This window comes from Aulonocara sp. 'chitande type north' Nkhata Bay, linkage group LG18 (genome assembly GCF_057382095.1).
Source record: "Aulonocara sp. 'chitande type north' Nkhata Bay isolate Kocher_YH1m ecotype deep benthic linkage group LG18, A_spYH_male_GT1.1, whole genome shotgun sequence".
NCBI lineage: Eukaryota > Metazoa > Chordata > Actinopteri > Cichliformes > Cichlidae > Aulonocara > Aulonocara sp. 'chitande type north' Nkhata Bay.
In genome coordinates, this window is record NC_141361.1 from 14,719,972 (window position 1) to 14,745,216 (window position 25,245).

The 25,245-nt window shown below is 39.2% G+C and overlaps 3 protein-coding genes across 3 annotated transcripts in view; 1 reads left to right on the plus strand and 2 right to left on the minus strand.

The window, feature by feature from the left end:
• Positions 1-7,576, minus strand: part of colec12 (collectin sub-family member 12) — a 31,876-nt gene extending 24,300 nt beyond the window's left edge. Inside the window, exons 1-2 of the mRNA XM_086270568.1 lie at positions 7,218-7,576; positions 3,975-4,025 (exon numbers count right to left, since the gene is read on the minus strand). Coding sequence (XP_086126694.1) covers positions 3,975-4,025; positions 7,218-7,224 — 58 coding nt within the window. The 5' untranslated portion in view covers positions 7,225-7,576. The remainder of the gene's footprint in view (positions 1-3,974; positions 4,026-7,217) is intronic.
• Positions 7,577-12,540: 4,964 nt separating this feature from the next.
• clul1 (clusterin-like 1 (retinal)) lies at positions 12,541-18,743 on the plus strand. The gene is made up of 9 exons (XM_086273370.1): positions 12,541-12,657; positions 14,785-14,920; positions 15,103-15,251; positions 15,342-15,512; positions 15,996-16,431; positions 16,761-16,883; positions 16,967-17,181; positions 17,789-17,967; positions 18,179-18,743. Exons 2-9 carry the CDS (start codon positions 14,818-14,820, stop codon positions 18,192-18,194), a joined length of 1,392 nt encoding a protein of 463 aa, XP_086129496.1. The 5' UTR covers positions 12,541-12,657; positions 14,785-14,817; the 3' UTR covers positions 18,195-18,743.
• Positions 18,053-25,245, minus strand: part of yes1 (YES proto-oncogene 1, Src family tyrosine kinase) — a 33,944-nt gene continuing 26,751 nt past the window's right edge. Inside the window, exons 9-12 of the mRNA XM_086273369.1 lie at positions 24,217-24,293; positions 23,269-23,422; positions 22,653-22,784; positions 18,053-20,358 (exon numbers count right to left, since the gene is read on the minus strand). Coding sequence (XP_086129495.1) covers positions 20,150-20,358; positions 22,653-22,784; positions 23,269-23,422; positions 24,217-24,293 — 572 coding nt within the window. The 3' untranslated portion in view covers positions 18,053-20,149. The remainder of the gene's footprint in view (positions 20,359-22,652; positions 22,785-23,268; positions 23,423-24,216; positions 24,294-25,245) is intronic.

The window sequence follows — 25,245 nt, forward strand, 5'->3', positions numbered from 1 at the left end:
TCTGGCTGAGGATCTTACGTGGTCAGTACACATAAACAAAACAGTGAACAGGAAACTGAGACTACAGTTCCCATTCCCAATTTGTGCTCACCAAAACTGCATAATTAACTGGTCTAAAGAGCCTAAATTTTTCTTGCAACATTTTAAATAAAGAACAAGAGAGCATGGATCCATCCTTCCTTGTATTTATGGTTTAACCCCCCCGGAGATAGTATAATCCTGGAGATGGTGTAATACTGTCACAGATTTTTTTGGCACACTTTGGGGCAATGCTTACATGCAACAGTCTAACTCTATCCCTTTATGACCACAGTGTACCCATCCTCTCTTGGCTGCTTCAAGCAGAATTACGTGCTATGTCAAAAAGCTCAAATCATCTCAAATTGGCTTCTTGAACATGTCAATGAGTTCATTGTACTCAAATGGCCTCCCTACTCACCACATCTGAATCCAATAGAGCATCTTTGAGATGTGGTGGAATGTGAGATTTGACTCATGTAAATCTGCAGCAACTGTGTGATGCTATCATATCATCGCGGATCAAAATCTCTGAGGAATGTTTCCAGCACCTTGTTAAATCTAATCTCCTTGGGTCTGTTCAGCTGCCCTGCGACTGTCCCTCTTTGATGCTCTGAACAGAAGCTCTTGTGGCATGCTTTACCATTTACCATAAGTCCATTCCTGCCAGACTATCACTGGTCAATCCAGGATTAACTTATCTTCTCTGTGTGTGAGAAACAGTTTTTTTTTTGTTTTTTGTTTTGTTTTGTTTTGTTTTGGGGGGGGGGGGGGGGGGGTTGTCCTTCATCGTTTCTATTTTAGTTACCTAGTTTCTTAAGTTTGTTTTTTTCTGTTTGCAGTCATATTCATATTTTCACTCTGTTTCCTCCCAAGACTCCTGCTCTTTATTGAAAACACCAGAAAGTGTTTTTTCATTACGACAACGGAACATAAAGTGCATGCATGCGTGTTCTGGAAGTGGGGTGCAAGTAACAAGGAGGCATTTAGAAAGCATTCTTTTCTTGTAATAAACTCTGCATAAATTAAAACCACTTGTTCCCAAAAAGAAGTCAAGCAAAGAACGTGACTCATCAGCTCCAAAAAGAAAAAAGAAAAAAAAAGAAACAAAAAACAAAAAAACCAATAACCCAAAAACAAAACAATGGAAAAATGTTTCCCAGTGGAATTAGTCAAAAATAAATGCAGATTACAAACTGCAAAAACAACCACTGGGCACTGAGTGATGCTAAGATAAAGGAAGCATTTTAAAATAAAATAAAAAATAGATTTTTCCACTTCCCTCTTCCCTCTCTCTCCTTTGGCATTTTGCTGACACAGCACAGGCCAGACCTGAAACCCACACTCCACCTCTGTCTCATTTTCTTTTTTGGAGTACGGGCCGGCAATGAATAAACCTCCAGTATGGACACAGGAAGCAGCTCAGCAACTTCTCAGGTTTGGACGTACTCTTAGTGGGAAAACAGACCACTTGTGAAAAGTAAATGTCAGAATGAGTCAACACCATCTTTCCTGTCATTAAAAGAAGACATAGGAGACGCAGGGCAACATACCATTTTTTGCTAATGTATAAGTGTAGGAGACAAGTTAAAGGTACAGTTTAACATTTTTTGTTGAAGAAAATCCCTGAAATGCAGGGTGGATGTATAAACTATGCAGGCTACATGTTTTTCTAAGCTTCCCGTCTTCATGGCTTCTAGCTCCCTGTTTTATGCAAAGACGTGAGCACAATATCAATCTGCTCATAGTATGTGACTGTTTATATCGAAACATCAAACTACATCTTGAGTGGACAAACAAGAAATGCTGATGCTTCCCTATAAGACTGAGGACCTAAATGACTAGTTTTAGTATGAAAAATATAGAAATGACGTGCCGAGTGAATATGTTTTGAAGGTCTGAGAGCAACATGAAACAAATTTCTCCCTGCCAATCAAAAACTAATATTGCTGGGGAGGGAGGGATTGTGTTTCTTGTACAGAATCTGTGCCAAAGAGCAGTTTTGATAGGTTTCAAGTCCAGCAACTACTTGAAAAAATACAATTTAGGTATACAACTTCCCTTATCGCTTATGTGATCTGTTTAGAAACCAGAGGTCAAACAGCTCAGTAAAAAGTGCAGATGGTCTGAATAAATAATAGGCAACATATATATTGTCTGAATGACACAAAAACACATTCATAGCAACAACGATGTTTGGTTTGGAAGCAAAGAAATGCAAACTGCCCTATTCTTGTAAGAAGAGTTGGATCAGCACATGCATTCATGTTTAACGCACATACAGTAATAGACAGCCTAGAAAATAAACAAAAGCTACTTGTAAAAATAAACAACATTTGGAACGTCTTGTACATGAGATACATTGTTATCCAAAATGCTGCAACAAGAGTACAAACAGGAACCAGGAAGAGAGAACATATTTCTCCTACATTAGCTTCTCTTCCTGATTAAAACCAGAACTAAATTTAAAATGATTCTTTCCATATAAAAAGTCCTGAATAATCAAGCTTCATCATATCTTAGAGACCTCATATTCTCCCAATACATCACTTCATTCTCAGACTGCAGGCTTACTTGTGGTTCTTAGAGCTTCCAAGAGAAGAACAGGAGGCAGAGCCTTCAGCTTTAAGGGCCCTTCCCCCATCGAACAAGCTCTCAGTTTGGATTCAGGACAAAGACACCCTCTCTAGTTTTAAGACTGGACTTAAGCCTTTCCTTTTTGATTAAACTTATAGTCGAGGCTGGATCAGGTGGTCCTGAACCATCACCTAACTATGCTGTTATAGGCTCAGGCTGCTGGAGCTCTTCCTCTTCACTCACCTATTTTCACCAATAATGCAATTACAAGCTAATATTGTGTGTCACTGACTTGTCTTCTTTCTCCAAAAGTTCTCCCTATGCTGTCCTTTTTCTCTTCTCCTTCCAAACTGTCATGTTAGACAGCTTCCCCCACACAGAAGTCTAGCTGTGCTGTAGGTCTCTTCCTGTTAAAAGGGAGTTCTTTCTTCCCACTGTCACTAAATGCTTGCTTGTAGAGTTGTTTCTTTCTAATTGTAGGTTCTTTACCTAAAATTAGAAGACTGTTGCTGCAAATTGGATCTCTACACATAAAATTTAAACTGACTTTAACTTATTTAAGGTAGGTATTTCACCTACTGCATTTAGGCTGCATAAACACTAAGGACTCTGTAACACTCAAATATTAAAGGGATAAAATTTGATCTGTTTTTATTGGGCATTTATGGGAATTGCAGGAAGCTGCATTCCATTTAAGCACCACACATGGTGTCTGAAAATTAAAGCCAGTACAGAAATGTCTGAAATGTACATTTTTCATCCAACAATGGGTACCTCCTCTGTAAAAGAAAATCTTATGTAGTGTTTGTGGACTCTCAGATCCACTTTACATATCAGAAATCTTTCCTGTTGCCTACAGATTCTGCATATGTCACAAGCCAATGGCTGATATCAATATAGCCATACATCTAGGATGTTAACAACATCTGTTTTGAGGTATATATATATATATATTACCTGATGAGTGGGTAAGTCAACAAACCTGTCTGCATAAGACCCAAATACATACCAAGAACAGATCCAGTGGGAGGCAGTTTTTATGTTTTATATAGCCCAGGGTTTAACAGAAGTACACATGTGCTGATAAAACTGCAAAGTTATCAGCTAGTCAGGAACACCCAGGATATTGTGGTTTCTCGTTCCACTGTAATCATTTTCTGTTATAACAAAGAAATAAAATAAAAATGAAAGCTACAGCCAAAAATAAGTACCTTTCTCGGAAATGAGTTGCAGTCTGCATTTAACCTCAAGGATTATTGCAGATGGGCTACAGCCAAGACACACACAAAAAAGTGTGCAAAATCACTGATGTGTCATAAGAAATATGAACCAGTTAAGGTGGTCACAGCAGATGGTTCCAGAAGTCACTTTATACTTACCAAACCTTTTATAACCAAAGGACTGCACCTCCTCCTCATCAGCAAAGTCGTCTGGAAGGAGAACAGTAAAAGGGATAAAATTTAATGGAAAGTAAACAAAAAGAAACCAAAAACCAATAGAATGTTAAATTCAGTCAGACAGAAATAAAGAGATGTGAGCTTGAATATACTGTAAACTGTGCCTGTTGATGAAGAGATTGAAACATTACTGAAACCCTAAGATTAGCTTTTGTTTTCTACACAAATTACAGTTTAATAAAGAACAGACTTCTCCAGTCAATTTAAATCAAAATTTTCCTTTGTAGAGGATATTTAAAACCATGTCTCTCTCAATGAGTACTGTAAGAAAATCATATAGGAAATGTTATTTGTTGCCCACTGAATCTGCCTTAAACATTTTAAAAACATGTCCAAAATTTGTCCAACTGAGATCGTCTAAATCAGACTATCAACATGTCCAACCTTGACAGGATTGAACCCCAAAACCACTGTGTGGGATTATTCTCCCATGTCTGTGGGAACAACTTTAACCCATGAAAATAAAGAAACAAAACATGTCCCAATAATCTTATGACAAAAACCCCCTTTTTCATCTATATAACCTTAAAAGGGGCAATAAATGTCTGAAGACTAGAGCAGTGACTCTTTTCTATCAGTGCTTCTTCAGCTGGAAACGGGAGAAGTAAGAAATGTGTGATGGGAAGCTGCCTCTTTCCAAGGTCTAGTACTGAAATAAATGACTCTGACCTTTTAGCAGACCCCATGGACAGAGAGCAGATGGAGCTAAGAGGTGACCAGAACAATCTAAAGTGTTGTAAAACATACTAAACCAATCTTACAATTTGTGTTTCCCTATCCCTACACCCCCAACAACCTCTTTCCTGTTTATGTTTCCAAGTAACATGAAAACATCCCATTACAATAGTTGTATCAGTGTAAGTCTGGAGCTGCTGAAAAGTCATTTTTGGGAAATGGAATTTTACCCGAAGGGCTGACCTGAAAAAAGCGCAAGTCAAAGTGAGTGTTATTTGGATTTGGCGATGCGTACTGCTGCATGGGGCCAGGATACTTAAGAAAGATTGTTTAACATTCCAGAAGCAGATACTAGTGAGACTAATAGTTACATAATACTGAGAGGACACAATTTGTCCATTTTGGAAGGTTAGGCCATCTGTCTCTCTGATATAAACAAAGTCCTGCATGGAAAAGAAAGTTTAAAATATATAACAATGATAATAATAATAATAATATAAGATTTTTCACACCGTTACTGATATTTACTGATTTAAAACTCTGACATATATGTTGGCTGATATTTTTTTTCTACCAGACAGATGAAACATTGCCAGATTTCAATAACATTTGTTATATATAGATATTTATGAGTCCTTACTAAGATAATACAAAGAAAAATAATGTGCTTTATTGTCACAGCAAGTGGTGGATTACTTGTTTCTGCGCCGCCTGACTTTGCTTGGATCAGCTAGCATTCCAAAAGTGTTGACAACAGAGAAGTTGCATTAACAATCATAACACAATTGAAGGGTGTTTCTTCGATCTCTTCTTTAAATGCTGATACCAGTATATTGAAAAACAGCTAATATCGCCCAATATATTGGCCCCATCAACATCAGTATTTTAAAACTTGAATCCTACAGCAGTCCAGTGCCTCTTTGTGTTTGCCTTCTATAAGTATCTATTTGCCTTTAATTATCTTCTGTATTAAGACGTCCCTTCACATTTATATTCAAATTTTAAATGAAAGCAGTAACAATACATACAGATAAACAGTGTAAAAATACTGATATTTATCCTGTTAAAATCTCTGCTTGTATTAGCAATGTGCAGTATCTGTAAGATTAGAAAAAAAAATACACTTCCATGTCTCTATATCTATATAAAAATAAGCAGTAGGATTCAGTAGAGTGGAGTTCCTTAAGGCTCTGTGGGGCCTATTCTGTTTTTGATGTACATTCTTCCTTTAGGCCAGATAACACAGCAGTTTCTTGATGTTTCTTATCATCTTTTGCTGGTGATATTCTGCTATACTGCTCATTTAAGCCTTCTGAAGGTCACAAACTCTCCAAGGTCTCCAAATTTAGGTTTTATTCTTGGTCAAGCTTTTTCCTTGGAGTGACACTTAAAATGGATAGTAAGAACCTGTTTTTGTGATTTGAGAAACATCTCAAAACTTAGATTAATTGAGTCAACAAGTGAACCTGAGATGATAATTCATGCTTTTCTTTCTACAAGACTGGACTACTGTAATCGTCTGTTTACTTGTCTAAACAAGAAAGGGCCAAGAATCAAAACCTTCTAGTGGTCCCCCACACCCGTTTCAGAACTCGAGAGGAGCCTTCCAAGCTGTTGCGCCCAGATTGCAGAATGCACTTCCTCTATTTCTACAGAGTATGGACTCTGTAGAGTCTGATCCTAGCAAGTATTTACCTGCCTTAATGGATTTTATATGATTTGCGGGTTTTTTTGTTTTTGCATTGAGGTTATGCAGTGCCATAATTTCTGAATTCTTTAATTTGATGGTCAGGCCATAAATCATTCCCTTTCATTATTATTATTATTATTATTATTATTATTATTATATTTGTTTTTCTAAAATCAGGAATATCAGAAATTGAAAGTATAAGGGCAATGTCTGTCATTCTGCTGGGCGGAAATAATGTGAAATCCCAGAGATGATCAAAAATATGGTCAAAATGTGAAGCTCTCTAAGAGAGACCACAAGATGGCAGTAACCAGTGTTTTTTATTTGTAAGAGGGAAACAGCTTACTGACCTATAAAGCTTGGACCTCAGAGACTGACATGGAGGAGCTTAATTTAGTCCAAAACACCAGGGCAATACATGAGAATCGCATCTGGGAAATCTTTATCTAAACCTTGATTTAAAACAACACGTTCTCCCTCCCGAGGCAGTCACACACTGCACCATGATTCATTTTTTTCCTAAGTTTTGAAAAGTTCTCCTAACACGGGTTAGTGTTTGATGTGCAGCAGTGGACAGATGCAAAACAATCCCAAACAGAGTGCCTTAATTGATTCCAGATGTTAGACGCCAGTTGTAGCCTACGCATTCCTCATGCCCCAGACTGAGAGAGAGAGAGCGCGCACAGAAAAGTGTGACAAAAAAGCGCGAGAGGAATGTGGGGTAAACAGAAAGTAGACCGAAGTTTGCTATTTAGATATTTTCCATCATTTTAAAACTTTTGTCCCCAGACTGAGCTTACCTTTCATTGTGGTTTACAGGACTCTACCGTTGTGAAGCTGCTGTTTGAAGTCACATCCACAGCATCGCAGTGGCATTTGCCCGAAACCTCCCGTTATGCGCCAAGGCACCTTGAATCCGTGGGCTTTCCCGGTTTCCTTAGCGTGTTGATAGGTTATTAAAAAGAATAATAATAACAATAATAAGATTTCAAAGCTCCATCCGCAGCTCTTTAAGCTAGACCTCCTTCAGCGCAGGTAACTTTAGTGCTGCATAAAAAGGACGCACTTTGCTAAAAATAAGAAATGGAAGAAGAAGTTCTAAAAAAGTAGGGAGGAAAAATGTAAAATAGTTATGTGGTTGTTGGAAGGGATGCTGAGTTTGAGGCAGAGGCGGAGCCAGACATTTGAAACACCCGGGGCTTAGCCCAAAGAGTAGTATGCATGTGGGATTTTTTTTTTTTTTTTTTTTGGGGGGGGGGGGGGGGTGTAGAAATGACTGAAAGATTAATAGGCTCTGTTCAAAAAAGAATGACTTCATATAGGGAAAAATATATATCACATGTGCAGGACACCTTAAACTAGTTTTTTAATTAAGCAGCAAGGCAGAACAAAGTCGGGCCTGTATCAAGACACGAGGACTAAACCCCAATTCAACCAGACCCAGAACTGATCCAGAATTAAAACAGGACTACAACAGTTCAAAATCAGGACTACTGAGGACTTAACCAAGACAGAACCAGAATCAGAACTAGATGATAGCACTAAAAATCATCATAGACCTGCACTACACTTATTTTTTTAATTCTACCAAAGTCCACTATTTAGATTGAGAAAAGTTTATATAATTATTTAGCCTTGTTGTGCAAACAAGCCTGCATAACTTAATAAATACAGAATTTGAAAAATAACAAACCTAAAAAGAAACACTAGGTACGAGATACATGAGGACCTGTGATACGGTGATACTTTTGGTAAACGACCATTTGACTAACATGTGTGTCTCACCTGCTCTTGTTCATCTGTTCTGTCCTCGTTCTCCTCTCTCTCCCTCTTTGTGCTGACAATCATCAAATATACAGTTGAAACCAGATATTTACTCTTCAGATAAAAACACTTTTTTAATTGTAACATCAAATCAGACTAAATGTTTATTTCTTTAGATTGATAAATATAAAAACATATTTGTTAACTTTAAGAGTAAAGAGAGAAACTATCTGTATTTCTTAATTGCAAATGGCACCAAATTGTATTCAAACTTGAGCCACACTTATGGAGCTCCACAGTTCTTTTCCTGGTGTTTTGGTTGACATCTCTTGATTTTCCCATGTCAAAGAAACAGGCTCTGTGTTTTGCCTTATATGCATCCACAGCTGTGCCACCAGTTTACTCACATGGACTCTACTAACCTATCAGAAGCTTCTTCAGCTCAGAATGGAATCGTCTGGAGTTTTCTTATTAATTAACAATAAATTTAGTGTACATGTACTCCTAAATTTGATGAAAGTGATAAAAATAGCTCTGTCTCTCTTTATTCTGAAATTTAACTAATTCAAAATATATTTCAATATTTATCTAAAACAAAAATTTACTCTAAATTGATGTTGTACAGTAAAAATGTTTTATGTTTTCTCCCTAAAGTGTATGTAAATATCTGGTTACAAATGTGAATATCCTGCTGTGTACTGAAATCCCTCTTGTTTTGCATAGAAATATACTGAACAACATACAAAGCATAATATATAAAATAACATTTACCTGAGTTTTTTCTTTGAAAGAACCCTCTAATGTCCATTCTTATGTTTCAGTACATAACTGAAACCGATTTAGTCGGGAGGGTAAGAACTGAGAATATGAAATAAACACACGTAAGCTAAGACTCTAAAAAAAAATAGCATTTGTTCGGCTTTTCATTTTGCCATTTGTTGATTCACTTGAAGAGCAAGTAACGTAATATTGGTCAAGTGATCAGTTTCATATCAATCTTTCGTGATGCACCGTCATATTTACATTATTTGTACGGTACGAATGATTTGCTTTGGTACCTGGTCAAACTTAAGCTCTCCTTAGTATGGCTGGCTCCGTCTCTCCAACAGCGCACTCACGGGCAGCAGCTGCCCCGCCCCCTCGCTCAGTCGCTTAGTGCCTGAGCTTGGATCATACCAATATCAGGGGGGGATTCACGCACAGTCGTAAATTCCCACAGTGTGCACTATGTGCTTCGAATATTGTGTGTACTTTTTGTTTTATACAGTTGTCAGCCAGGCATCTAACTATGAAAAAATTACACTCCAAAATACCCCGGGCTTCTGACAAAACAACCCGGGCTTAAGCCCCGTAAGCCACCCCCCCGCTCCGCCCCTGGTTTGAGGGTGTATCCGAGTCATGAGCGCTCCAGTCACACCCGCAAGAGTAACAGGAGAAACTCCAAAGTGAAGGAATCCATACGTGAGAGGAAGTGGCTGCTTGGAGAAACCACGTGTTCCTCACATCTGTGCGCACCGTCTGCAGAGGGTGTTTGCACATACACACACAGCGCACAGCTGCCATTGTGCGGTTCATTTTGATTTCCCCAGTCTTAATATGGGAGAATGATTCTGAATTATAGTGATTCCAAATGTTGTGTTCCCCGTTATTGGTTCAGTTTTTATGTCCGAAAACACAAAACCGAAGAAGAACTCAGAGTGGACTGAAATGTTTGTCTCATGGCAAACTAACTAAATAAATACATAAATAAATAAAATAAAAGGTAGAAGACTTCTATTTTATTTTCAGATTTTCCATATTATAGTTTTATTTTTACGTCATCATTCTTATTATTATTACTTTTTTAAGAGGAGCTCCAGTTGTTTAAATATGCGCAGTTAAAAATGTGAAGAAATTGGAGAAGATTTTTTTTCTCTTTTGGTCGCTTGGGGAGCTAATTATCACGAGGTGTTAGGGCGTCCAGAATACATGAGGAGCTCTGGTATTCATTTGAGGATCTGAGTACAATAGTGCTCCACACTTCTTTTGATTCTCTTTTGGTCTGTATAAATAACTGCTCAATAAAATGGAAAAAGATGCAAATATTGAATAAAGGGGTTATCAGATGAATAAATACAGTCACACACATTTTATTAGGTGCATGCTGCTAATGCAGGTGTCATGCCAAAAAGTCACTTCCAATGTTTGTATCTGTTTTCATGTCTAATATCCCTGCTCCTCTTTGTAAACAGGCTGTAATCAAGAGAATTTATCAATGGGTTTTACCTGTTTTGCAAGGATCCTTATGAGTTCCTAGTGTGAATTGTAGCCTCAGTTTTCTGTTCTTAGCTGACAGGAGTGGCACAGTTTTTAACAGTTTTTAACAGTTTCATTCATTATAATTCAGTTCTCTGCTTATGTCTTCAACCCAGGACTTCAGACTTTGATCAGTGCCACAATATTAAACATGACACACACACCCAGCACTATTTGTGTAATTGATTATTATCAGGATGTCCAAAAACCTCCCAGAAAAGCCTTCAGTTAATCCAAAATGCTGCAGCAAGAATACTGACAGGAACTAGAAAGAAAGAGCATATTTCTCCTGTTTTGGCTTCCCTTCATTGGCTCCCTGTTAAATCCAAAATTGAATTCAAAATCCTGCTCCTCACATACAAGGTCTTAAATAATCAGGTCCCATCTTACCTTAATGACCTTGTAGTACCATATTACCCTATTAAAGCACTTCACTTTCACACTACAGGCTTACTTGTTGTTCCTAGAGTATTTAAAAAATAGAGTGGGAAGCAGAGCCTTCAGTTTTCAGGCCTTCTTCTTCTGTGGAACCAGCTTCCAGTTTGGATTCGGGAGACAGACACTATCTCTACTTTTAAGATTAGGCTTAAAACTTTCCTTTTTGCTAAAGCATATAGTTAGGGCTGGACCAGGTGACCCTGAATCCTCCCTTAGTTATGCTGCAATAGGTGTAGGTTGCTACGTGATTCCCATGATGCATTAAGTATTTCTTCTTCAGCCACCTTTCTCACTCACTATGTGTTAATAGACCTCTCTGCATTGAATCATACCTGTTATTAATCTCTGTCTGTCTTCCACAGCATGTCTTCCTTCTCCCACCCCTCCCTGAGCCTGGTTCTGCCGGAGGTTTCTTCCTGTTAAAAGGGAGTTTTTCCTTCCCACTGTCGCCACAGTGCTTGCTCATAGGGGGTCATATGATTGTTGGGTTTTTATCTGTATGTATTATTGTAAAGTCTACCTTACAATATAAAGAGCCTTGAGGCAACTGTTGTTGTGATTTGGCGCTATATAAATAAAATTGACCTGAATTTCTCAATGAGTAATTGTGTGCTTGAAATCTTACACAGCCAAGTGCCATTTTATACATTCAACTGTTTTATGTTGAGCTGAGCCATGGAAGGACATGGGAGGAACGGGTTTGCCCTGCAGTGTTATAGGAACCAGGTGCAGAAGGTGTCAGTGAGGCTGAAGCACTGGCTGTTTTTGATTATTATCCATAAGGACTCTATTATCTGGGTCACACCATGCAAAGAGGGCACATTTTTGAGAATGATGGGAGCAGCAGTGAGAGAGTCCCTCGCATTTGACCAAGAATGAAAACTTTTAATGGAAACAGCTTTCTGCTGAGAGGAATGTGTCCCTTTACTAAAAAATAGGCTGGACTGGCTTCTATTCATATAATATATAACAGAGTGTACTATTCACCTCTTTCACCTGTGCCAGTATAGGTTATGAGATCAGTCCGGCTCAGGTTAAAAAAAACCCAAAACAAGCTTAACAACAGAAAGAATAACGTGTAAAGCTCAGCTCACTGTGTGTGTGTGTGTGTGTGTGTGTGTGTGTGTGTGTGTGTGTGTGTGTGTGTGTGTGTGTGTGTGTGTGTGTGTGTGTGTGCTTGGTTGACTGGTTAATGGTTAATTTAACATTAATATTTGTGTGTGCAGCAAACATTTCCAAAAGCCTTTACACAGATGTACAGCTGCTGGCAGATGTAATCAGAATTTGCTGTTGATTCTGAGACATTTTGACTCTTTTGTGGTTATTTAACTTGAATCCCTTCAGGGACATCTTCTCTACACCTCATATAAAAGCCAGCCACAGAGTAAACCTCGCTCAAACCTTTCAGCCTCTAATGTGCACGTACAAGACTTCTGGCCTCTGATGTCTTGTCTGACATGTGCCGATACCCCATTACAACATTTGAAATAAATACATTTTTCTGGTTGTCAACAGTACGTTTGATGTGACTAAGCAGTCTCTTGTCCAAAACAAACCACTCAGTCAGTGTGACGACTGCTGGATTAACGGGCATCAACCTCAAGCAAGGACAGTAATAGGATAAAGCTGAAGTGGAAAGATTACCAACAGATCTCGTCAGGTCAAGATATCCTGACGAGATCTGTCCACACCGAGCACTTTGTTTATTTCGGTCGACAGAGAAGCACCTTCAGTCTGCTGCTGGTGAGTTGTGCCTCATGTAATCGCTCTGTTGTTGTTATGTTTGTCTTTTAGTTAATCAACACTTCTTCAGCTAACTTTTATCATTAACGCTTTTTCTAAGTGAAGTCGGAAATTTTCCATGAGCTGTGATAGCACAGCAACAGTTGTAGATAGATAGATACTTTAATTATTGCCATAAATAAAATTCAAATATTCAGCAGCTGTATTTAAAAATTAACCTAAATTCATAACCATAACCATAAATAATGAAATCATGTTAAAAAAAATTACACCATTCTTCCCCCTTTTTTTACCCACTCATCCTGGATGTCAGCTGGCAAAGGGCAAAAAGTGAGATACGCCAAGGAAAAGACAGGAGTCTGTTATTGAGTTATAGTTGAATCAGTTTAAACATATTTTAATAAAAACTGGAGACAGTAAAATAGAATAGAGAAGCTGTTTTTAGCACATCCCTAAAAAGTTCATCCCTGTTTACTGTAAATCCCTGCTGCATGCCAAATTGTAACTCACGAGGCTTATAATTGAGGCACAGGCTCTAGAAAATTCAGGCAGATGATTTAATTGTTACCAAACTGGCAACCCAACTCAAAACAATTCAAAAATGTATTTTTAAAGTTTCCTCTTTTGTGTATCCTTGTGATTTTATGGAGCTTAACCTCCTGACACAACAGATGTCCCTGTCGGAAACACAGCTTGCAAAATTTTTGAGCTGAATTTGACCCTACGGTGCCTTTTGCTTGGTGATCACCGCCTGCTGCTGACCTCACACTGGTGCTGCTTAAAGTAAAAACTAAACTCAGTCAGCCAAATGAATAAAAAGATAAGAAAAGAAAAAGGGCAAAGCCTCCTCATAGAGTCATAACAGGCTACACCATTGCTCTAAACAATATAAGTTAAATTTGTTTAAATGCAGTAAAGTATAGTGATCACTATTCTGTGCAGGAAACTATTGGTGAAATGTTAACAAATATGGTAACTGAGAAGTAAGTATGAGAGAGGTGGGATTTTTCGCACGATCTGACCCTGACCCTAACCCCAACCCTTTAATAAACGCTAAGCAGAATTGATATTGTCCTTGCAACACTGGAATTTCATAAATGCACGAATGGCTTGGTGCGCCAAAGAATAAAGTCAGAAGAATGTGATTGGTCACTTGCAATGTTGATCCTGGAACAACATTTACTATGTTGTTCCAGGATCAACACCAACACGACGATATAAGATCATCCGGATTTTTCAGCGCCTAGTGGCTGTGTAGCGCCACCAAGTGGGAGACTTCTATATGACCACGTTAAATCAGGCTCACGCTCACCCTTAAATCCTGTCGCCTTTGTGGCTGACTAGATAGCACTTATTGTTTTCTTGAAAATGGATAAAGATGGATTTGTGTATGCAAGCACAAATAAGTCAAATTGTTAGATTTGAAAGCAAAGAAAAGAAAGCCTAAGAAAAAAACTCCAGAGAGCACAAACCTCCGCCTCGGCAGCTCACTCTCTGGGGAGTAGTTACATTTAAAGGGAAATAAGTATATTCTTTATATATTCATGTTATTTTCATCGTCCTTTTTAGAAGTTTGTAGTGCAGTAAAGCCAAGTGCAAAGTGCAGGTGTTCACCATCTTAATATACTTGACATAATTTTGAGTATAATTGTTATTTTGAGTATTTTTTATTTTTGTGCATATAGTTCACATGTGGCATTCATTTCATTGACTATTAAAACAATGGAATGTTTAATTGTTTAGGGATAAATATCAAGTTAAAAAGGTTTTAAAATACTCATGAACATGCTATATGTATTAAAGTTGTTATCAATTTAAAGTATTATAACTTGTAATTGTAATGTACATAAAAAATAAGATTTAGCTGTACTCAAAAAGTTCTTGTCAGTCTCAAAACTGACATTTGAAGTAACTATGTGTAGCATTATTTGCATATTAATCTAGTGACCTTAAATGAGAGGTCACCATGATGCCATGATTTGCTTACTCATCTTTGCAAAATGATCTCTTTGATAACAATCTTAAAGTTTATGCACAGATAGGCTCTAATTGTGTTTAAATCTCAGTGTCTAAATGTGAGTCGGTTTCATACGTAACCCCTAAATCACACTTGGTATATCCTGTCAGACTTTTTATTAGTTGCTGTGACAGAGCTCCAAAATGAACTTCCTGCTGGGTTTAACACTTTTGTTGGTGACGCTGGGTCTCCTCGATTCTGTACCTACGGATCAAGGTGAAGGCATCTCAGAGGACACTTTAAAACGTGAGTTTGCAGAACAGACACTTCCAAGTAGATTTGGTTCATCTAATTATTCTTTTGTTCAGAAATATTTGTAAGTGACTTTGAAGGAAATGTGTTTCTTGTTCTTAATATTAAACTTTTAGGGTTTAATAGTGTGTTTATGTGTAGACTAAAATGCACTCAGTTTCCTTTTGTTTTCTCAGAGTTGTCACTGGGTGGTGAGAAGCTTGTGGATGAGGAGGTAAGGAGAGCTTTGTATGGGGTGAAGCAGATGAAGGAGGTGATGTGGAGGAATGAGCAGAAGCATGAACACCTGATGAGGTCTTTGAGAAACAGCAGCGAAAAGAAGAAGGTTGGATCCACGTTTGATTTCCTGCAAAAGAAAATAAAAGATTCAAGTCAATGATGAAAACATATTAAAGAATCCTATTTTGACCACCAGGGGGCAGCAGAACTAGCCAAGGAGGTGACTGAGAAGCTAAAAGAGGCAGAGGAGCAGTGCAAAGACTCCCTGCAGACTGAGTGGGAGGACTGCAGACCCTGTCTGGAGGATGCATGTAAAAACTTCTATACCTCCACCTGCCGCAGGGGCTTTGCTTCTTTCCATACTAAGGTATGCAGACTTTCATGCCCTTCAAATAATGCTGCTAGAAATAAAGTTACATGTTCTCAGTTGAAAAATGACAGTTGTACAGTTGGCGCAATCTTCTCCCACTGACAGACTGTTGTATTTTCATAACAATGCATTGAATAACTTTGTCTGAAGTCGCTTGAATAAATTAGTCAGTAATGGGAGTCATAAAAATTGAGTGCAAATCCATTTTAAAAATAGATACATACTGAGACAAAAACTGAAATATTATTTTATTAATTTATTATCATTAATTAATTTTTTCATTGTGTATTTGTTATAATAGCGTTTTTGTTTTGTATATTAACAATAAAACAATACCTCAAAATAAATCCTGATGTTTGAGTAGTAGATGCTAAATTCAGCTAAAACGGGATGTTTTTGAATTATCTCCCAATCCTGAAATCACAGTTGTTCTATTCTATTCTGTGAAATGCATCAATTTCCATCACTTCTGTTTTGTAGGTAGAAAACTTTTTTAAAAGAGTTTCCCGGCGCTTTGGTCCCCGTGAGACCAACTTGGAAGCAGGGGACATTCTGGTAAACCAGGATAACAACACAGACACAGAGATCGTCCAGATGGAAGACTCCTTCAACCGACTGGTCAATAAAGTGGGAATGCTGGTGAACCGTAGCGTCACCCTGGTCTCTAAGCTGAGCAGCAGGCTTGACAAAGCTCTTCAGAGAGCCTTTCTGAACAACACCGATATCCTGATGGAAGAAACCACCTCTGATCCCTACGACCCTGCCCGGGACTCGGGCTTCCTGCAGGGTGTGGGACTAGAGGAAGTACTGGAATCCTTCTTTGACTTTGCTAAAAGTGTGGTGGATGAGTTTGGAGCTGTGGTGACCCAGGTGTTTGATGATATCCACAAGACAGTGGAGGAGGAGAAGAAGAAAGGTAATGATTAAGCCGAGCAGTTTGCCTCACGTGTGCCAGTGAGCGTGTGCCAAATATACAAAAAATGATAACAGCTGCAGATTTCTTTGGTTCCATCTGTAAATTTATAGAGCTGCTGCTGGAATTGGTTGGAATTAAAATATGCAGATTCCTTGCTCCCAGTGTCACATGGTTTGGAACTACTGAGTTGAAATCATTTTAAATGTAATTGAACAAATTTCAGTGCATTTTCTTATTTGTAAGTTAACTGTACAGACTGAGTTTTATTATTCTTAGCTGTTCCATAAAGTGTTAGCAAACTAAAAAATAAATAAAAAATTCTGTTGTAGAGAGGGAAAGTCTTCCTCGCTTCCTGCAGAACAGGAAGCTGTGCAGAGCCCTCCGCAGACAGACATCAGAGTGCTGGCAGCTACAGAGCGAGTGTGAGAACTGCCAGGGAGCTCTGCTCACAGGTGAGCAACCACCAGCCTCAACCTGGACGTTTATTCGAGCTGACATTTTGAAACTTAAAACTTTATCTTCTTCTTGGCTCCAGAGTGTCCCAGTGTTCGGGAACTGCACGTGGAGTTGGATGACGTTTCTCAGCTGCTGGAAATCTCCAAAGAGCAGTTTGATGAGATCTTGTCTATTGTCCAGCACCACACTGATGAAACAGTCAGTTGGCTCAGCAACATGTCGGCTGTATACAGCTGGGTGGCTCAGGCTGTGAGCAACAGCAGCGCTTCACAAAATATCTTCCACATCACCAAGGTGAGGAGGGATGGTGGAAGAGGTGGCAAAGCTATGATGAAATATGAAATAAAAACAGCAGATATGTTTTCTTAAAGAGAAATTTAAATGGAGGCATATCCACAGAGCTTTTGTCATGGAACTCTTAAATCTTCAATAAACCGAATTTAAATCGCAAACATTTATAAAATAGTAGAAATACTTGGTGACAATGGGGAAAAAAACCCCTCCCTTTCAACAGGAAGAGACCTTTGGCACAACCAGACTCAGGGAGGAGCGACCATCTGCTATGCCTGGTTGGGTGAGGGAAGGAAAATAGGACAAAAGATAAAATATAGAAGAGAGCCAGAGTTTAATTGCTAATGATTAAACACAGCAGTGGAGAATAAATGCACAGAGTGAAAAGAGACGAGTGAAGAAGAAATGCTCAGTGCATCACGGGAAGCCCCTCCCCAGCAGCACTCACCTATAGCAGTGTAACATAGGAATGGTTCAGTCATCTGATCCAGCCCGAACTTTAAGCTTTAGCAAAAGGAAAATTTTAAATCTGATCGTAAAAGTGGAATATTTATTGTATATGCCACTGCAAAGGAGTGCTTGATGCAAAATGACTTCTTCCACTCTCCAGGTGGCGCCAGAGAGCCACAATGAACAGAATGAGGCTGTTCGTGAGACCAAGGTGGAGGTAAGCATCCTAAACTCTCCTCCGCTTACCCTCACCGTTCCCAGCGAGCTGGAGCTGCAGGACCCAGCCTTCATTCAGTATGTGGCTCGAGAGGCTCTGGAGAAGTACAAGGAGATGGTCAGGTGAGAGCCAGAATGACTGAACCCTTCACCCATGCTTTTGTCAGTATCACTTGTCCTTTTTCTTTTATTAAAAAAAAAAAAAAAAAAAAAAAAAAGCAGAAATGTCATTAGATAGCAAGGCTGAATCTTTCTGAAATATTGATGCAATATTCATCAGTTTTACAACGACGGTGGAGATCATTTAGGTATTGCTTTCTCTGCTTCTTTACAGGTTTGAAGATGAGTAATACTGCAGTGTGCAACAGTGAATACAACTCGAGCATGTTTGTATTGTAGCCATCATCTTGTTGAAATCTACAAATGTCAAATCAAAGTCAGAAAGCATCAGTATTCAGTAAAGTAAAAAGAAGCATAAATTTAAATGAATTTTTAAAAATAGCCACGTTTAAGAAAACATCTGGACGTCTTGGGTCCGACTCTTCAAGAAGATCACTGCAACTCGTCAAGAACACAAGTAGTAAAAGTAACCTTTGAGTAAACCTTTTATTTTTTTTCCTGTACAAAAATCATTATTAGTAACTTTTCTCATTCATTTCATTATTCATGTCCCTACTAGTTCAAGTCCCCATGTCTTTATGTTTAAGAACAATCACACATGTTCTTTGAGTGATGAACAGAAAGAATTACAACAACAACAACAAAAAGTTCACATCTTTGTAGCTTTCATACTCCCAAATTTCCCCATCACACACACCTGGACAGAGAATGGAAGCATTTCTAAGAATTTCTTATTAGATTTTGATCTGTAAAAGCACTAAAGCCCTGTCTGGAACACAGTGTGTGCCAGGTGTTTGTTTTGTCTGTCTGTTTCTATTTAACTCGCACACGAAGTGATATATCATCTGTACCGCCGGGAACTGAACTATGAAAATCATAGGAGAGCGGAGCTGCTCACATGCAAATACCACTGGAGATGCTTCATTAAACATCACCACACGCACGGCTTTGCATAGTTGCATTTCAAACCTATGAGAATACTTGATTGAGGTTGTAGCTTTGGATAAAGCTTTTCCCTCCAGCAAAATCTGAAATGAGGACAGTGTCGATCTGCACACAGTCCCACGTATGGCGACTCCTGCACCGTCAGTCACGGCGCTGCAAAATTCGACTGTGTAGATGTGTGCAATAATGAAGAGAAATCTACAAGAATCTTCTGTAGCAATCAGAGCTGTACAACAGGGAAAGAAAGACAAGAAGCAAATCTTATAGAAAGATGAAGACAATCTTAATTAAATTTCACAGCTGAACTGTCTAATCTTTTCTTTTCTTATACAAAACGTTAATCAGGAAAAACTGTTTGCACTTGTAAATTAGCAAAATACCTCTTTATGATTTCAAGTCCCAGATTAAATGACAAAAAAAGAAGAAAATTTCATTTTGAGATTCAAACAACCCTGTTAAAAAACACTTGTTATTCCTGCTTCTTCCACCTCGTCACACCTGCTCAAATACACTTTTTATACATACTGTATGTACATCTGCGGTCATCTCTCAGTACATTCTTGCATCCATACGATACCACCGTTTTTCCTCCTCCATTTATTCCACCTCATAATGCTCCACACTTTACAGTCAGAGCACATACGTAACATCTCACACAGTAATTGGGCGCCCACTACATACATATGGCTGACAAATGAAAGGAAATACTCGAATCCTTTGCTCCTTTTGTGCCCACTGAGTCGCCGTTTGTTTTTCCTTTGATTTGTCAGCAGTCTGTTCTTATCAACCTACATATTCATACCAAACTCATATACATATAAAAGCTCTCACTCGAATATCAAAGACTTTTTGTTGTTAAATTTAATTTAAAAAAGATGGTGGATTGGAGGAAGGGTAGGGGAACTTCTCATTTAAAAAAACGTTCATTAAAAAAATGCATCCGCGAGTAACCATTCATTTGAAAATTTGGATCACAGTGTTGTGGCCAGCCTATATGGATTATTGTGATATGCACAGTTCTCAGAGTTCAACCCGCTTGGACATTTCCCCACATATTTGGCCCCTCAGGTACATAAGGGACAAACCTCTACTTCCTCTACATCGGGTATGTCAGTTTGGAAAAGTTTGTAAAAAAAAAAAAAAGTATTTTCTGCAGCTTCAGCAGAAACGTTGGTTTTCCTGGATTTTGATCTCTGCCGATGTACCGCGGTTTGCCAGAGTTAGTCCCAGATCCTCCCGACTAGAGGTTGTCTCCTGGCTGATACTGTGGCTCTGTGGCTGTGAAGTAGTCTTCTAAAAAGGACTGGATGTACTCGAAGGTCGGCCTTTCATCTGGCTCCTTCTTCCAGCACTGCTTCATCATCTCGTGCAGTGAATCGGGGCAGCCCTGTGGGCAGGGCATGCGGTAACCTCGCTCTACCTGCTCGAGTACCTCTCGATTCACCATGCCTTAAAGGAAAAAAAAGGACAAGAAATACAATATAAATGGACAGCCATTATATAGTCAGGTTATCCAAACATTCATTACAAAGGTACTTCATACATCTATTCATTTATTTGATCTAAGTAAGGCAGTGGGATTGTAATCGTGGAAATTTACACTATAGACACACAAAAAGGGAGATTATCGCACCATCTAACCTATGTGCCGAGTGAAGCTGTGCACTCTGATGGATGGGAATAAAATTTCATAAATTGGTGGTTTAATATAACTCTAGACGTTTTTTATATAATTTATTTTATTTATTATGGTCATGAGAAATACATCTTCAGAATTTCTGAAGATCTCTCAAAGTTTTTCTTTGGACATTAGCAGCTTTTCCACTAATTTTCACTCTAGTCCTTGTACGGATGTATTCATTTATTTTTGCCTTTGAAGCATTCAAGCACAAAAAGGCACCGAGCTCAAGGGATGAACCAATGTTGAGGCTACACATACTGGACCAATTGATTGCAGTTACATTTAAATTGTATGTTTAAGGCACTTTGTTACAAACAGACTGGCAGAAAATAAATTAATCTTCTCAATCTCTTTAGTTGAATGGCCAAAAACAGATTGCCAGGCATTAGAGCTATTAGCTACTAAATAAATAAATAAATAAAAATTCTATAGTATCTGAAAGTTGTGTCTTTTGGAAAATATCCAGCCAAGACTGGGTGCACACACACGCACACACACACACACGCACACACACACACACACACACACACACACACACACACACACACACACACACACACACACACACACACACACAAAATCAACTAATATAGTTTGACTTCCACATCAATATGACTTCTCTCTGTGGTTATTTGAAAAACCATATAACAGAAGGAGTCTTCCAAAGTTTTCTGGTCAAGAAAACTAGTACAACTTTTGATTAGGAAATAGCTCAGTGTGCAGCCTGACTGTAGAAAGCGCTGCTGTCATACAGCTGACAGCAGGATTAAATGCCCACGCAGACCACTGTGGTACGGGGGGAAAAAAAAACCTCAATGACCCAGTTGGAAGTTCACTCATTATTTTCTGTTAAGACTTTTAGTCAATTTTAAAACACATACAGGGAGATAAGACTGTTAGCAGAAATAAACCGATACAGGTGCTCCAGCGCTCTCACAGAGAAGTCTGCGTAGCTTCCTCCAGTTTACTGGTTTACTCGTAAAACTGAACAACAAGAAAACAAACAGAACTGCTCCAGCTCCGCGTCCCAGTGTCACAGATTTCTTCCCAAGACAGGAAGATCGTGATCATGAACTCTGTGACACAGCACAGAAACAGCTCCGTGGGGAGCTCAACTGCAGCTAAAAGAGGTTATGACACAGAGTCAGCGGCATGGTCACAGCATAGCCGCATCCTCCCCCCTCCATCTCTCTGTGGGAGAGTGGGGATCAGATTATCTCACAGTCGGAGAGGAAAAGCCCCGAGCAGCTGCTGAGACCAGGATGTGGTGGCAGCAATATGTCGGCTGCTGAGGTGGTAGAATGATTTACATCTCGCATGTTAAAACCTCAGCTCTAACATCATGTCTGCCTATTCGGGTAACAGTAGATACCTATACACACACACTTGATATAAAATGGAAAAGAAATGACACATCACGGTCCAGACACTTGGTCTAACTGCATCCAAATACATCTGCACTGTCTAGCATCGAATTCAAATAAGAAGAGCAGACCATACATGTACAGTTAGACACTTTATGGTTTAAAAAAATGCAAATAAGTGGGTTCAACCCCCTGAATCTGCAGCTCTGGGGTGAAATAATTAGAGGAATGATTTGCACTGAAACCAAGAAGGCCACTGGAGCCAGATGGACCTCTACAAGACATCGTTAAGTCGTCCATATGGCATGCTCTGTAATCACTGTCAGTTTAACACAGTTCAAGGCACACACTGCAGTACTGATCTCATACAGCAGGGGGCAGAAACGAGGTGGAAGAAAGGGATAAGAAGGGGGATCACACATGCAAGGGTACTTTGCCAGTGACTGACAAGTCACTAAACACCTGAGATGACTCATATCAGATCACATGTGTGGATTTCTATTCTAATTCACAGGGTGAAAAAGCCCCAGATGACTGAGGATGACAATAGCGTGCTGGAAAATAATCATGACGCAAAACTGTCTCCTGGGGCAAACCATCACGAGAACTCCATTCAGCTGAACAAAGGAGGAGGGGCCAAAAGCATCTACAGCAAAAATTAAAAGTGCATTACATGTATCTGCGTGTGCTGTCTTTACCTGGATATGGTACTCTGCCCTTGGTCACAAGTTCAGTCAGCAGGATACCGAACGACCAGACGTCTGATTTAATGGTAAAGCGTCCATACAAGGCAGCTTCAGGTGCCGTCCACTTGATGGGGAATTTAGCACCTGGCAAAAAAGAAAAGGAAACAGCGAGGCGAGTCAAGCATGGGCAAAGAAAACATCAATAAGACTGCTGAATATTCCTCAGTTGGTAAATCAATAATTTAAACTTTTCAAATGTTAGAAACTGTGAAAAAGCAGCACATCCTCACATCAGGATGCCAAATCGGTCAACTGATTAGAAACGTTAACTGATTTTTTGAACCACCCTTCAGCTCAAAAAAATGTAAGCATGTGTAGCCTAAATGAACAAAATCATGGTTCATGTAGCGGGCCTGCAAATTGCATTTTTAATTATAGCTAATATCAAAATCTGCTGTGACATTTTCAGGTTCAACTCAATTTATTTAAGCTCCAAGTCCTGTATTAAGCAGCAGTCATAACTAAATAGATCAGAGCAGGCACTGAGAGGCCCAGTATCAACATGTTCTCTATTTATAGTCAGTGCAGACAAACATGCGTCCAACTGCATCCGCTCCCTGTCACACACCTTGTCTGGCGGTGTACTCGTTGTCCTCGATGAGCCGAGCCAGGCCGAAGTCAGCGATCTTACACACCAGGTTATCAGCGACCAGAATGTTGGCAGCTCTCAGGTCCCTGTGGATGTAGTTCATCCTCTCAATGAAGGCCATGCCGTCTGCAATCTGGGATTAAGTTGGATTGGACAGGACGTAATGGTGTTATTCTAACAGCTTCAGAAAGCAAAAGTGCGAGCATGAAAAAAGGACGTTTTATTTTCAATTATAGATCAAATAAACATAGCTGCATTTAGGTGTCAAGAATACACGAAGACAAAACTCAAACAAGGCACTCTACACCTGTAACAATGACACCAACAGCATCTGGATAAACATCCTGAACACAGCCATTCGACACCATTCTCACACTTGTTGTAAACTCCCTCTGAGGCGTCTCTGGGTTTCAGCCTGTTTCAGTTTTAATTCCCCCCCAAAAAAAGGAAAAGAAAAATTACTACTCTGCAGAGTGGAGAGGGAGCCTGTGAGCGTGAAGAGGCAAATTAAGAGCAGATCACAGTAGGTGACTGAACCAGCGAGCTTAAATGGCCTCTGGTGAGCAGCGTTTAAGTGCTACAGGCAGTTAAGTGGGGGACAACGAGGGGAGGCACACGCAGCGGTGAAGAGCTGTCGGAGGGGGAGAGGAGGCGCACATTGTTGCACAGGAAGCGGCAGATTTTAAATAAATTATGCCAGCCAGATGGAGAACAAACCGAAACCAGTATTCACAGGGCGTGAATATTTGACTCATGCACACCTACACACACGGCTGGAAAGAAGCCCGCGTGGAGCTTTCTCCGCTGCATTGCTGATGTATGATAATCTTTCCCCTCAGTCAGAGTTAAAAGAGCAGCCGGGCAGGGAAGAGACACGGGGAGCTGCTGCACCTGTGTTAGCATTTAAACACTGAGTTTTTATCCTACCTGTGAAGCCATGTCCACTAGCTGGGGAAGCTTCAGATACTTTCCATCTCCCTCCTTCAGAAAGTCCAGTAAACTACCTGCCAGAGTTTAGAAGACTACTGTCAAGAGAATCAATACATCCGTCTGCAACGTGTATAAAGACAACACCAAAATAAACAGAAACAGAAATAACCTGGAGGCACCGCGACTGTTAAAAAGTGAATACAACCCTTCAAATGAACTGTGATGTGTTTTTAAAGGCTGCTGGACTGCGGGGGATCCAGTGGTGCAGGGGTGAGCAAGTTGTTGACTGGAAGGTTTGTGTGTGTTTAATGGGGTCAGATTAAGAATGAAATACTTATTAAATGTTGATGGAACTATCTGGCTGTTCTAATCACAGTTCTGTACCAGTTAATGAGTTCAAATTTTACCTTTTTGCTGCTCTTGTTTAACATCTGCTCAAAAAATAAATCAATCAATCAGAGTGAAAGGAGTGGCTATTGATCGCTTGGCTTAAGTATAATCTGTGTGACAGCTCTAAAAAGAGCTCTGAGGCCAGGGGTAACATTATATAAGCTCTGAAATAATTTGCATTTACTTTTCTGAGGTTAAAAGATAAACAGAAGATCTTTTATAGAAACACTCTAATAGAAAAATTGACAGACACAAATTATTATTCCAAGAGGACGTCAGTTTTTTTTTTATTCTTTGAAAGGTCTGTCGATATTTTCACTTCTAAGGTTTACACAAGATATGTCAGACTTCCTGCCTCACTCTTGGAGTGGAAAAAAAATGTATTTATCTCAAAGCTGCACTCAAACAAGCTCTGCATAAACATACATTTTCTTGCCGCTCTGACTCTCTATGCCACCACAGTGGATTTAAATCCAAATAAACAAATCAATTTGTGCTTGAAGGGAAGATTTTTCAGCTTTAATTCAGAGGTTTTACAAAAATGAATGCATGAAGTGTTTGGGTATTATAGCCATTTTTTATACACAGTCTCCATTTTCAGACAACTGACTGAGGAGCAGTTTCGTGGCCAGGTGA